The sequence below is a fragment of the Lampetra planeri genome, chromosome 39 (assembly GCF_965212315.1).
Source record: "Lampetra planeri chromosome 39, kcLamPlan1.2.h2, whole genome shotgun sequence".
Taxonomy (NCBI): domain Eukaryota; kingdom Metazoa; phylum Chordata; class Hyperoartia; order Petromyzontiformes; family Petromyzontidae; genus Lampetra; species Lampetra planeri.
In genome coordinates, this window is record NC_136145.1 from 8,146,242 (window position 1) to 8,159,486 (window position 13,245).

At 46.6% G+C, this 13,245-nt stretch overlaps 2 protein-coding genes across 2 annotated transcripts; one reads left to right on the forward strand and one right to left on the reverse strand.

Annotated features, from left to right (window-relative positions):
• The first annotated feature begins 1,991 nt into the window (after positions 1-1,991).
• On the forward strand, positions 1,992-4,059 carry LOC144731580 (ankyrin repeat domain-containing protein 34C-like). Its single transcript, XM_078612738.1, has one exon. It carries the CDS (start codon positions 1,992-1,994, stop codon positions 3,537-3,539), a length of 1,548 nt encoding a protein of 515 aa, XP_078468864.1. The 3' UTR covers positions 3,540-4,059.
• On the reverse strand, positions 4,060-12,189 carry LOC144731581 (transmembrane emp24 domain-containing protein 7-like). Its single transcript, XM_078612739.1, has 3 exons — positions 11,948-12,189; positions 8,867-9,115; positions 4,060-6,368 (listed from the first exon to the last, which is right to left on the reverse strand). The coding sequence occupies exons 1-3, from the start codon at positions 12,146-12,148 to the stop codon at positions 6,132-6,134; spliced, it is 687 nt and encodes a 228-aa protein (XP_078468865.1). The 5' UTR covers positions 12,149-12,189; the 3' UTR covers positions 4,060-6,131.
• Positions 12,190-13,245: the final 1,056 nt, after the last annotated feature.

Below are 13,245 nucleotides of genomic sequence, written 5' to 3' on the forward strand. Positions count from 1 at the left end.
ACTCGAGTCGGCCACTCGAAAGTGGTGACCGTGGCTGCACGAGGACACAGAAAGGGCACACAAACACACACCACACACACACCCACTCCACACACACCACGCAGAGCTGTGTCTGGCCCTTTCCCATTTAAATTATCTCCAAATGTAATAAATTAGGGCTAATCAGAGAGCCTGGCTGTGCATGACTGGCCACCGAGGCCACTCGTTTTTGTTGCGCTGTAAAAGGAAACATGTTATCCGATTTTTATTTTAATGTTTTTATTTTATTTGTGACCAATGGGCGATTTAAACTAGATATACGAAGATGGTGTTTATATTGGACAGCTGCCGAGCTTATGTGCAACTGTTTTGATCACACGCCCACCAGGATGTGATTATAATTATTGCTCATGAATTATTTTAACTTTTATAATATCCACCCCCAATGGCTTAATTTTATACGTAAACGTTCACTTTCAATATTATGATTCATAATTAGTGTTTAGTGGGTTAGAGCGTTATGGAGGTATTATTTCAAATTTTAACTATAACCCGCCACCACCCAACAGAGCCAATCAAATAAAGCTGTCACATAATGGGAAAATATGCCAATAAATTTGGGTTTATTAGCAAAACTCAGCTCTGGCGTGGGAGCTGAGTTATTGATGTCACCCGATGATCCTGGATGTGATCTCCAGCGAAACGTCGTATAAAATTGTCAAAAAATATTGCTTTTCCACAATGCGGTTTTGCTAATAAACTAATTACAGATCCCAATGGCTTAATTCGAAATCTAGTGATGCCCCCCCCAACCCCCATCCTTGGTTAGAAATGGAACCCGGTACACCATGCCCTTTCCCGTTGCGATGACGTATGTCATCAGTTTTTCGTCAAAAAAACTAAAATAAAACAACTTTATCAGGACCGAGGCTCCCACAAGGCCATGGGGGAGGGCGTGTGGCACAGTTTGGCTCCAGCTATCATATAGTGCGGTCGTGTCGCTACAGTTCTCTACGGTGAGTACAATGTCTTTAAAAATAACGGTGCTATGCCTCGCTAAATACAATTAAAGCTGAACCACTAGCGCATTCTGAGATTCAGCGGTGAACGGGACAACCCACCCTACAACTTGCAGACGTCTCGGAACAGGAAAGGGTAACTAGCCCCTGTTTGGGGAGAAAGAACGACCCAGAGGGCGCGTTCCCTGGACATGCAAAGCCTCACTCGCACGACGGTCACGTGCCCTCCTCTGTCATGACTGTTGATTCAGGTTCAATATATAAATATGTTTTTAAATCTCGTGATGACTTTGTGAAAGACAGTTAAGCATGAATGTAATATAAATATTAATTTAAGAAGCTAACCATGAACAGTAAATAAATGACCAAAAATAGCCAACATGTTTAAGCCACGTAAGTGCTATTTCACTGTGATTAAGATTTTACTGCGATTTATTAAACTTATGTAGTTTGTTAAAGGTCAGAGATTGGTTTCAAAGCATTGAACATTTAAAGGGGAATACTGTGTCTTGGCACCTGAAGCAACTATTTAGTATCATATTTATATTTAATGATGATTGTGATGAGATGATAATGGATAGATGATCATGCTTGATGATTATTACTGAAATTGCTGGATGATGGATGGATGATTGCTCGATAAAGGATGAATGCTGGGTAATGGCTGGATGACAGACAATTGCTGAATCATGAGTGGATCATGGATAATGGATGGATCATGGGTGATTGACAGACAATGGATGGATGATACACATTTCTGGAAAATGTATAGATTGTGATGATGACGATGTGTAAATGATCTCATGACGGTGGCTTGCACTCACACATCGGTCTTGTTCACATGCATATTTGCTGCTTTTATCATCCGCAACAGCGAGCTACCCACCCCGATACAGCTCACTCCTGGCGACCAACACACGCACACCCATCGGCCCGGCCACCGCACAGCGAGACTAATCCCAGCGGGTGGGGCGAGGGGGGGGCTGCAGCAACATGGAGGAGTGCGGGGGCATCCGCACGGACGGCAGCACCCTGCTCAGGGCCGTGCTGCTCGGCCGCCTGCGCCTGACGCGCCTCCTACTCGAGGGTGGCGCCTACATCAACGAGAGCAACGAGCGTGGCGAGACGCCGCTCATGGTGGCCTGCACGAGCCGGCACGCCGACGCGCAGAGCGCCGCCAAGGCCAAGATGGTGGCCTATCTGCTGGAGAACGGCGCCGACCCCGACATCCAGGACAAGTGCGGGCGCAGCGCGCTCATGCACGCGTGCATCGCCGGAGCCGGCGCCGAGCTGGCGCAGCTGCTGCTCGCCGGCGGCGCCGACCCCAGCCTTGAGGACCGCTCGGGAGCCTCGGCCCTCGTCTACGCCATCAACACGGACGACAAGGACACCCTCAAGGTGCTGCTGGACGCCTGCAAGGCCAAGGGCAAGGACGTGATCATCATCACCACCGACAAGTCGGCCTCGGGCGGCAAGACCACGAAGCAGTACCTCAACGTGCCGCCTTCGCCCGCCGACTTTGACGATCGGTTCGCCCCGGTGATGTCCCCTTCCGACATCGAGCTGCGGCCCACGTTCTCCAACTCGCTGGCCACCGCAACGGAGGACGAGTCCTTGATGAGCCTCCCGGCAGCCGGCGTCTGCGGCAGGAAGGGTACACCGAAGCACTGCGGAACGCCCAAGCTGCTGCCGCAGCTACAAAAGACAGTGGCTCATGGCGAGGACGTAAAGAAGGCGATCGTGTCTCTGGACGAGGAATTCTCCTCCAGCTTTAGCTCTTTGCTCACGAGCAGGTCGAGCGTGCTCGCCAGACACTTCAGCATGGATGTGGCGGACGACACCTTTCTGGGCACATACACGGCCGAGAGGCGGCCACCTTCCAGCAGAGCAGCGTCGTCCATGTGTCACAGGTCGCCGCAGATGGCGAGAAGGAACACCCTTCCCATGGAAGAACTCACAGAGACGCTGACGCTTCCACCCGTGTGCAGCCTGCAAGAAATCCTGCGGCAGAGACAGCTGGGCATTAACCACTACCATTCCGACACGCAGTTGCAGGCGGAGCCGATGGCAGTACATACCTTGGCGGGGAGGTTTGCGATGGAGCAAAGGAAACGGCACATGTCAAGCTCGCGTGATTCGCTTGATGGCTGGTGGCCACCGATGGCTCCAGCGAGCGGCGAGAGGCGGGGGTCTGGTGGAGTTGGGTTCCCGGCGGAACAGATGTCTCTGGTCGCTGCGAGCACCGAGCGCAGAGGGTCCGGTGGTGCCAACGTCCTTATGGAGCAACTGTCGCACAGTCGGCCCAGTATCCTGCCTCCTATACCCATCAGCGTGACTCCAACTGCTAGTGCGAGCGCCTCCGAGGCAACCCCGGGATTTTGCAAACAACCGCAGATTTCGGTCAAACCTGGGGTGCCCACGCTGCCCTGCTCGCCGAGCCACCAAGAGGTGAAGGGCAAGAAAAAATTCCCAAGGCGCCACTCCATGCAGGTGGAGCAGATGAAGCTGCTGCTCACGCACGGAGATGGATCTGGTGACTAGGAAACTCCCGATTTGAATCCGGGAACGAAACGTGACCACCCCTGCAATATCCTTCTGTAACCTTAAAAGATATCTTCGCATACGAAATGTAAAATGCGTGGCTATTGAGAGAAAAGGGAAGGGGTGCGATGCTGTGCTGGGAACGTGTGGGACTGTGCAATGCGGTATCCTAGTGTATTATTGGAAGAGATGCGAGAGTGTAGAAGGAACTTTGTTTTTGTACGAGGCACTTTGTTGACCGAGGGCACAGGTTTACAAATCACCCATGAAACGATAATTGGGTCTAAAAGTTAACCTGAAAGCTGGGTCTGGGCAGAGCTGTTGGAAACACTTAAAATGAATAACACAAGTAGGTTATTTATAAATCTTGCTAAAAATTATATCGGAATCATGTTAACGGTCTTTGGTCTTGGATATCTAAGTGTATGGATTGTGTTTAACAATGACAGTACTGTTTTGTTGAGTGTGTACTCTAAGTATATTTTACACAGCAGACCAATAAAGCATATTAACACAGTAATAGAAGTGTCAAAACTTTACTTGCGCTCTGAGAGTACAGTACACAAGTTATCTGTTGACATGGTACATTTTACAGTACTTCAATTGACCACACTGCATCTTATTGCTCAGCTCGACAGTGCAACAGATATTTGGGCTTACACTCGAGATGAACCTCAACCCAATTAGGCCCAGATGTCTTTCTTCGGGATGCTTTCGATGTCTGAGCACTAGAGGGCATCTAACACTGGACTTGTGTCAGGGTGCACTTTGAGCATGGGTTTGGGTTGGAGGCAACAATGAATGCTGTTGTGGTTAAGATGCTTATGTATGCTACATAAGCAGCATCCAGTAACTGCACAGTACCAAAAGAGTTATTTAACACAAATAGCCAAAAAAACACTCTTAAACGACTTTCGCAATTAATTGTCCCTTTTGTGGAGATCCAAGCTGGGTGCTAACTCGCCCCAGCTGATTAGTGTAGCAAATGGTCGCTCACAAGCCATCTGATGTGTTAACGTGAACATATTTAATATTTAAACATTACCCACACGCTCCAACCAACTAGCGTTTTTATATACGGTGAGCGTGTCATATTATTTTTCGGAGATGGTGGACGAAGATCCAGGTTTTTTTTTTATCATGAGATATGATATTTTTCTTGAAAACATAACCCTTGCTTTAAATCAATAAAATGTATTCTTTCATTCATCAACTTGGACCCTGGTGAATGTGCTCTGCATTCCACGGCCGATTGACAGGAGGAGTGTAACGCCCATTGACAAGCACCTTTATTACCGGTTTCACCAAATTCACCAGGAAATTCACCTGGGTCACTCACTGTAGCCATGGCCATGATAATGCCATCAAACATCAAAGGTGACTGCGAAGTACAATGAGCTCTCTCTCAGTAGCAAGGAGCAGCAGAGTGACCTTTGCTGTGATCAAAACCCAAACATATGAAACAGAATAAAGCATTTTTTAAGGTCGTGTTAGGGCTGTTGACATTTGATAAAAAGGTCACAATGCTTTGCAGAAAGATGAGTCAGATTTTCGCCAATATAGCCAAACCTTTGATGAATGTCAACATTGCAAATGCGAAATGTAAAAACTGTTGTCTGAAATGTGAATTTCATTACATAAGCGACGTTCATAATTTGGAATTATACCGGGAAAATTAGCAAGTGGAAATCTGTCCGCGAATCAAATCCAAATAAAAGCTTCCTATCAAAATATCACAGAGAAAACACAACATTGACCAAATTAAAATACATCAATATTAAACCGCTAAATTCCACACTCACAAAACTATGTAAAACAGAACACACCAAAAAATACAAGCATTTAATATCACAACCCTGGCAACAAAATCAAAACATGCTGGTAATATACTGCAAACGAAAGTTTTGTCCACCAATATCTTTAGCCAATACAACTTTATTAACTGGAGCATCTGGCTGGCAACTCGAGGGAGTCCTGCGCATGTTTAAAATGCAAACATAAATATTTGTTTAAGTTAACCTCTAAATAATAACTTATTGACTTCTCACAGCCAAAAATTTAAACAGTGGGTCAACGTTCCAAGATGTAAGATGAACAGCAAATAGTGCAAACAGAGTGACATTTATAGCCATCCTTTACACAAATTAGTAGTAAATGCAACAGCTGTGCCGTGACTACAACACACACGTTTTTACATTCCACAGCAGCCACGTTCTATCCCATTCGGTTGGTGTTTACGTAAATGTGCCTCCAGATCATGGTATGGGAGGCACTGCGATGAATATTACCATCAGCGCTTCTCTACACCACACACACTCGGTCCTTCTAGTTTTTGACACCACTATAACCCATGTTACATTTTCTGCAGACCTTTCAGCAAAGCCAATGGCTTAGTTTCCAAAGCAGGCCGACAGCCAAACAAAAGCAGCGCTAAACAGCACAGCCAACTATTTTTTGGAAAATGCATGTTTTGGCTCTCCAAAAAAGACCTATTTAACAAAATTACCATTACATTTAACCTTTTTAATAAGCCATTTGGGCTACAAAATGGTGCGGGCGGCCTAGCGAGCGGTGCACTGCCCCGCGTCGGGGCTAGAGGCCGACCCGCGAGGAGCCCGTGTGCTTGTCCGCGAAGAAGCTCTTGAGGAGCATCACCTGCCCGACCACCACGGAGAGCAGCATGAGCGTCTCGCCCACCGACCACAGCGTGACACGCGAGTTGAGGTGCTCCGCCTGGTAGCGATCCTGTGCCTCCTCCAGCCGGTGGTGCGTCTGGTAGCTGATGACCGACTTGAGAGCCTCGTGGATCGTCACGCAGGCCGACTCCATCTGTAGCGTGGGGGGCAGGCGGGGTGGCAGGGAAGTGAGAAAAACACGTGCACGCATAAACACACGTATGGGACCATCATCAGCCGCGACCTATCCACGACTGGATGAAAGCCTCCTCCAGTCATCGCCATCTCTCATGGCCTCCCGATGCAACAATCCATCGAGCATATGCAAAACAGATTATTTTATTGCTCCATTTCCACAATGGATATGCTGTTAGATGCATTTCCTCTTTTGGCTGCCACTGTTGAGTCTCAACAACTGGCCATCATCTTGATAATTGGTTCTTTACCCTTCTATCTGGCAACAAAACTGACACCTTTTGCCCTAGCTCAGATATCTTAACATTGAACAATATGCCTCGAATTTGCATTTGTTCTCCGCTCCATATGTTCTTCTTTCTGTCTCCGAGTGTAATTCGATTCATGAAGCGTGCTGGTTACACAAGAGAACAAATCATTTTCATAATTAATGTTCCCTTCGGGAAAATGTAGATTTTTCCATTGTCAATAATATTAATCTATAATAACCCGGCATTCGCACACGTCTCATTTTAATCATCATTAAATCGCCTACAACGTTGGTGTGATGTGTCTAACAGCGCTTTAAACATTTAGGAGACACGTACTAAAAAGTTGGAAAAAAGAATGAGCACTCCCAACACCTTAAGTGTGGCACGAGCACCAGATAGCCACATACAGTTGGTTAATGCGCACAATGATTGCATAGTTGGGGACACTTTTTTCTGTTTAATGTTAGAAATGTGACAATACAGTATCTTGATTTGAAGCTTTCGTGGCTGCAGGAAGCCATACTCTTTGGTTTTTTCGGTAAAGTCACGTAGTTAGAATTAATTAAAATAAAACAAAGAAAGAACCAAAGAGTATGTGACAATATATTCAATTCATTATGCACAAGATTTTGCAGCCCCCTTGTCAATCCACCGTGTTCGTCACGGGGTTTGGTTTTTTACTCAAGTTTACCACGCAGGAGTTGTTGAAGCGGTAAGACTGCCCATAATAGGTTTTTTGTGTTAGATTGCGTAGATATAAATGCATCGTTAAACCTGCAAACACCTGACACAGCCAATTAGTAAGGTTTGTCACGTTAACAAAACATGCCAATTCGGTATTAGTTTAGCACACCGGTGTTTTGAGAGTAAACCCACATTTACAATTCGAGTACGTCTCGCTGGTAATTACAACCAGCATCAACAGGCGGCAGCCAGAGTTGCGGAGAAATCCTTGTGGGGAAGACTGGTTCGGATATCACTCGTTACCAGTGTTTTCCATGGCCAGAAATTAAACTTAAGTCAACAGGTTCAGACCTAACAACAACTGCCATTTGTCACGAAGTGGCGGTAATGTCACCATGGTGCATGTGCCAGGCTATGTGCACTTTGAGGCCACGTGAAGTGTTGAAAGCCCGCTGGAAGGTCGCAGTTTGTTGTTCTTCCCCCGCATCTCCGATTAGCACGGTTGGCTACGTACTGTGCAAAAGAAGTTCAACATACAAACATACATACACGGGACAGATCCAGGTGCCATGGGTTGACTTAAATGACTGGCAGATGCACCACCTGTGACTGGCAGATGCACCACCTGTGCCCCCTACTGTGCCAACTTGCTGTGTTTTAGCCACCTGGAGCTCCGCTCGTTGTGAGTGTCGCTCCTCTGCCCTCCGCTGTTGTTGGAGGGAAACTGCCTCCAACTACCCAGTAATGTTCTTCATGAACCTCGTAATAAAGGTTTTTTTTGGGTTAGATTGTGTAAACGTAAATGTCGTTAACCAACCACCACTCGACACAGCCAATTAGTAAAGTTTGTCACATAAACAAAAAGTTTCAATTAATAACTACTTCAGCACACCGGTGTGTTGGAGAGTAAACCCACAACATTTACAATTTGAGTATGATGTTTCGCTGGTGATTACAACCAACTTCATTAGGCGATTTGCCAGAAATGTGAAGAAGTCTTCCTGTGTCCGGTCATTAACCAGGTTAAATCCAAGATAGATCGTAGGCAGGCCAGCCTGAATGTTTCTAACCGGCGCAGATGTTCCATTCGGGGAGTCCACATTTCAGAAGCATCGAGAAGAGAGGGCATGACTGTGTGGAGCTAACCACTACCCCACTGCCTCCACACACACTCAAGATAAAAGCACATCGTGCATGCAAGAACTGGTTATCAATATAGGAAAGTTTTATGCAAATGTTTACTTTAGGCTCATGGAACAAACAAAACAAGACAGAATGATCAAATATAAACAATATGGACAGAACTAGACTAACAGGAAAGACTAGATGTACAGAACAAGACAGTAAATACAAGACAGTACAAACAAGCCCTTGATGACGATCGAATACAAACATAAAAAACTGGAACAGATTTATTTTTTATAAATTTGTAATTCAAAATTAAGACAACTTATCGGGTCGCGAAGGCTGAGGAAATATAATTGTTTGGCATCTAACGAACGTCGCCTTCCACAGCTGTCACCTGTGTGAGTGAGACTGCTCCATTGGTGCTGGCCTTGCCCACGGGTTTCTCGTCCCCGATTTGCCAGTCAAAGTAGACGGTTTTGTGGCTGAAGGTGGAGAACTCATTGCTGAAGCAGATGGCGTAGATGCCCTTCTTCTCGGCGGTCCACACGTGGCTGTCGTACTGCTTGCGCATCTCCTTGTACAGGATCTCGCCGGTGGGCCCCTCCACGCGGCAGTCCACGTCGTAGTTCCCGCCCGTGATCACCTGCGTCAAATAAACGTGCAATCAAATGTCAGCGGTACTGGGTCCGCACCGGTCTTTCGCTTTCTCGAGGCCGGCTCGAGAATTTTTCTCAGCTTCCATCCTTGGCCTTGCGGTTAGTCGCCTCAGTCCGAGAACTGACTTAAAAGGCACCCAGCCTTGACAACAGCTTAAACCTAGAGGATTCATATTCATAAAAATCTCAATCGAAGATATCCCTTGACACAGATTTAAATAGGATATAAGGCAATTGTGGTACTTAACCAGCCATGACACTGGTCTTGACCTCAGCTCGACCATATGGATGTTTCCCTTGACCACCTTGGCCTTGTGGGTCCTGGTTTTGAATCCAAGACTGACTGTCAGAGTAATGACATGGGCACCTCTCGAATCATGGGTTTGAATATGGGGATTCAGCTGCATGTGATTAAATCAAATTCACAAGTTCAGTGAGATGACAGGTTCAACTGGGTCAGCATTGAACCGCACCATAACCCATAATACAAGAATTAAAATAAGGATTTTTTTTAAGAGGGTGGGAGGCTCAAGGATCACAGTGCTGAGTTGGCAATGTTGAAATTATGGATTTATGTCCAGGCTGCTGTGATTAAACAGGGTTCTCAAGTGCAGTGATGTTGATGGTCGCAGCCTGATCACCTATGGCTGTACAAAAAAAAACACCACATTAATACTCTTTGGTTCTTTTGGTAAAGTCATGTAGGTATAAAATAAAATAAATCACGACGTTTCAGGCGCAACACAAGCATCCATCATCAGGTGGGAAAGCATGGTCTGCTGCTGAGGCAGACTGTTTTAAAAGGTTTGAAATGGGTGTAGCTCAAAGGTCATAAAACAGTCTGCCTCAGCAGCAGACCACGCTTTCCCACCTGATGATGGACGCTTGTGTTGCGCCCGAAACGTCATGATTTATTTTATTTTATACCTACGTGACTTTACCGAAAGAACCAAAGAGTATGGATTCCTGCAGTCACGAAAGCTTCAAATCAAGACATCATATTAAATTGGGTTTTTCAGTTCAACGTACATAAATTCCAACTCTTGAGAATTAAACATACTGGTTTGTCACGTGATGAACATCACTCTTTGGCGCAAGTTCTACCAACTAGTGTGGATAAAAGGTCATTTGAAGAGCAGTTCTGTGACATCTCCTTCCACAGACTGTTCTCTAACATGGGCTCATGGACTCTTCTAGAGGAGATACAAATACATTATCGTCTCATAACTTGACGCTGATAGCACACTCGAGACACAACTGAGAACACCACATATGAAATGACAAAAATATCCATTTGACATGTGACGAACGCTCTTTGCAGAGCACGTAAAAGGTATTTCCCCTTAGTAGGCACAAACAGACAGCGACATCGTTGTGGGACATCCCCCGGGATCATTGTCAAACACACTGTGGTGCACTGCTCCCTGCGGGGAATCTCAAATGTGCAGTACAACTCTTGATACAGAAACATGAACGAAGAACGGTGAATAGGAAATGCCACAAGCGGGCAGCAAGTGTCGACACCTTCCAGTGACAGGTTTCAACTGCCAGTTGAATCCGTGCCTCATGGCTACCGTTTCACAATGGCCTAGTTCAAGCTGGCCTTCTTAGGAACTGCCAATTGCCTTTCCAGGCCCTCTAGGCCTGAACATTGAATGTAATGTTTTAGCAAGTAAAACCGAAGCATTGTATGTAAACTATGGATTGTAAATTTATACACACATTGCGTTGCTTATGAGCGACGCTATAACATTAATGTTTTTTTACATGCGGTGACAAAAGTCTACAGCACTGCACCAGTATCTACCAATCGGGAGATGACACGAGATACCCGATTCACAAACCCATCTTGGGATTTTGCTAAATAACAAAACGTATGGGCGTTGCGATAGAAACTTATTGTGAATCATATTTAACACTTGACATTTTAAGCCAGTAAAGTCACGTAGGTATAAAATACCTAAGTGACTTTACCGAAAGAACCAAAGAGTATGGTTCCTGCAGTCACGAAAGCTTCAAATCAAGATTTTAAGCCAGATAAATGTGTCATTCGATCGGCCCTCCTGGATAAGCAACAAACAAAGACATCTCATCTCACAACCACACACGTACATCAAATTGGAGTAGCCTCCACACCTCACACACTGTAACCACCCTCAGCACAACCACCACCACTCATAACCCATTAATTCCTTACAGAAAATCACCCGCGGAACATCGCCATCGTCATCATCTGGAGTGAAAACTCCCTCTGAAGTGACACCACCACGACCACCACCACCAAGACAAAGATCCCCCGTGTAGCCTAAACGGACTCTTGGGGCAAGTGCTGTTTTAGCACCTATGAAGGCCGGCACGGCACACGAGGGGGTAGGTGGCCAGCACCCCAACCGACCGCCTTTGTCTCCCCAGTGGCGATGTTTACACACCGCACCAGGTAATCATTTGAGGCTGAGTCGACCTCGGGGAGGAGGCCCAGGACCGGCTCAAAGATAATCGTCACTGCTGTTCGTGGCCACGAGCAGCGAATCGAACTCGGTTCGTCTGGTTCGTGGCGCAGTGCGCTAACAGCCACGCTACCGCTCCCCACACCACAACCGCCGCCACACCACCACAACCACCACAGCCACCGCCACCACAACCACCACAGCCACCACCACTACAACCACCACCACCACCACTACAACCACCACCACAGCCACCACCACCACAACCACCACAACCACCACCACAACCACCACAGCCACCACCACAACCACCACGACCACCACCACCACAACAGCCACCACCACCACGAGCCCACGCCGCCACCATCGCACCTGGTAGTCGAGCGTGTTGCGCGCTCCCTGCTGCACCTCCTCGTAGAAGCACTGCTTCGCGTTGTCCTTCAGCTCGAACGTGAGCTCCGTGCCGTCCGCGGGCACAGGAAGCAGCAGCAGCGAGGGCAGCAGCAAGGGCAGCAGCAGCTGCAGCTGAGCAGAGCGAAGGGCAGCAGCGGATCGAGGCCGCGTTGCTGCCATCGCCGCCAGCACCGCGCGCTTCCTGCCGACCTCTGACCCCGCGCGCTTCCTGCCGACCTCTGACCCCGCGCTTGAACCACGACCCCTCCCGATCTATGGCTGATTGTGTTATAGCATGTAACTATATATATACCCATGTACTTCGTATTCACAATGTACAGCTAAACTTAAAAGCGTAAATGTATTACAATGGTTTCTGTCTGTATTGTTTGTGTGAAAACAGTTGCTGAGTAGTGAGAGAGAGAGATGCCTACCACGTGCAGCGGCCAGGCACAAACAGCACTCCGATGGAAGCTGGAGTTGATGAGAGTGCAACGGGGTTCTTGATCTGATCCAGATTCCATTGGAACCTCCTTTGCCAGTAGCAAAATATGATAATTGCTTTTTTACCCTTTTATCTGGCAACAAAACTGACGCCTTTTTTTGTTTGCATTCCGACTGCATGTATTGTGGTCAATGCAAACATGACTCCTTGTAAAAAAAGGTGTCAGTTTTGTTGCCAGATAAAAGGGTAAAAAACAATTATCATATTTTGCTACTGGCAAGGAGGTTCCAATGGTGTAAATGCTTAACCCGAGCTCTCATACTCTGATGGTGCATTGTCTTTGAGTTGTACGCCATTTGGCGTCATTTGGTCAAACATCATGTGAGACTAGGCTCTAAGGAAAGCTGTCTCGGGTGTGGACCAATCAATTTCAAGGACAGTGCATACATTATCAGAGTTATGTTTTTTGTTTGCATTCCGATTGCAGGTATTGTGGTCAATGCAAACATGACTCCTTGTAAAGAAAGGTGTCAAGTTTTGTTGCCAGATAAAAGGGTTAAAAACCAATTACCTGATCCAGATTATTTGTTGTAAGAGATTGGGAAGTTTGGTCAATTAAACCCCGGCTGCCCCAACGACCCGGACCTTGCGGGTAGGCCCTCATACAGCAATGGGTTGACAAAAGTGGACATTGTGTAAATTCCCATTTAATTTAATAATTGATCTGCAATATATGGAAACTGAAGTCGTTTTTTTACGACTAATTTCAGATTATCCACACGCAAAGGGCGCGACCATTGGGTTTACAAGTTGTTTTACTTGAATATGATTA

Bases quoted from the DNA above. Each gene is read 5' to 3' on its own strand.
- LOC144731580 (XM_078612738.1), top strand. From the start codon at position 1,992: ATGGAGGAGTGCGGGGGCATCCGCACGGACGGCAGCACCCTGCTCAGG.
- LOC144731581 (XM_078612739.1), bottom strand. From the start codon at position 12,148: ATGGCAGCAACGCGGCCTCGATCCGCTGCTGCCCTTCGCTCTGCTCAG. The intron at 9,116-11,947 runs GTGCGATGGTGG...TATTTGACGCAG, and splicing joins GCAACACGCTCGACTACCAG to GTGATCACGGGCGGGAACTA. The intron at 6,369-8,866 runs GTGACAGCTGTG...CCCACGCTACAG, and splicing joins GAGCAGTCTCACTCACACAG to ATGGAGTCGGCCTGCGTGAC.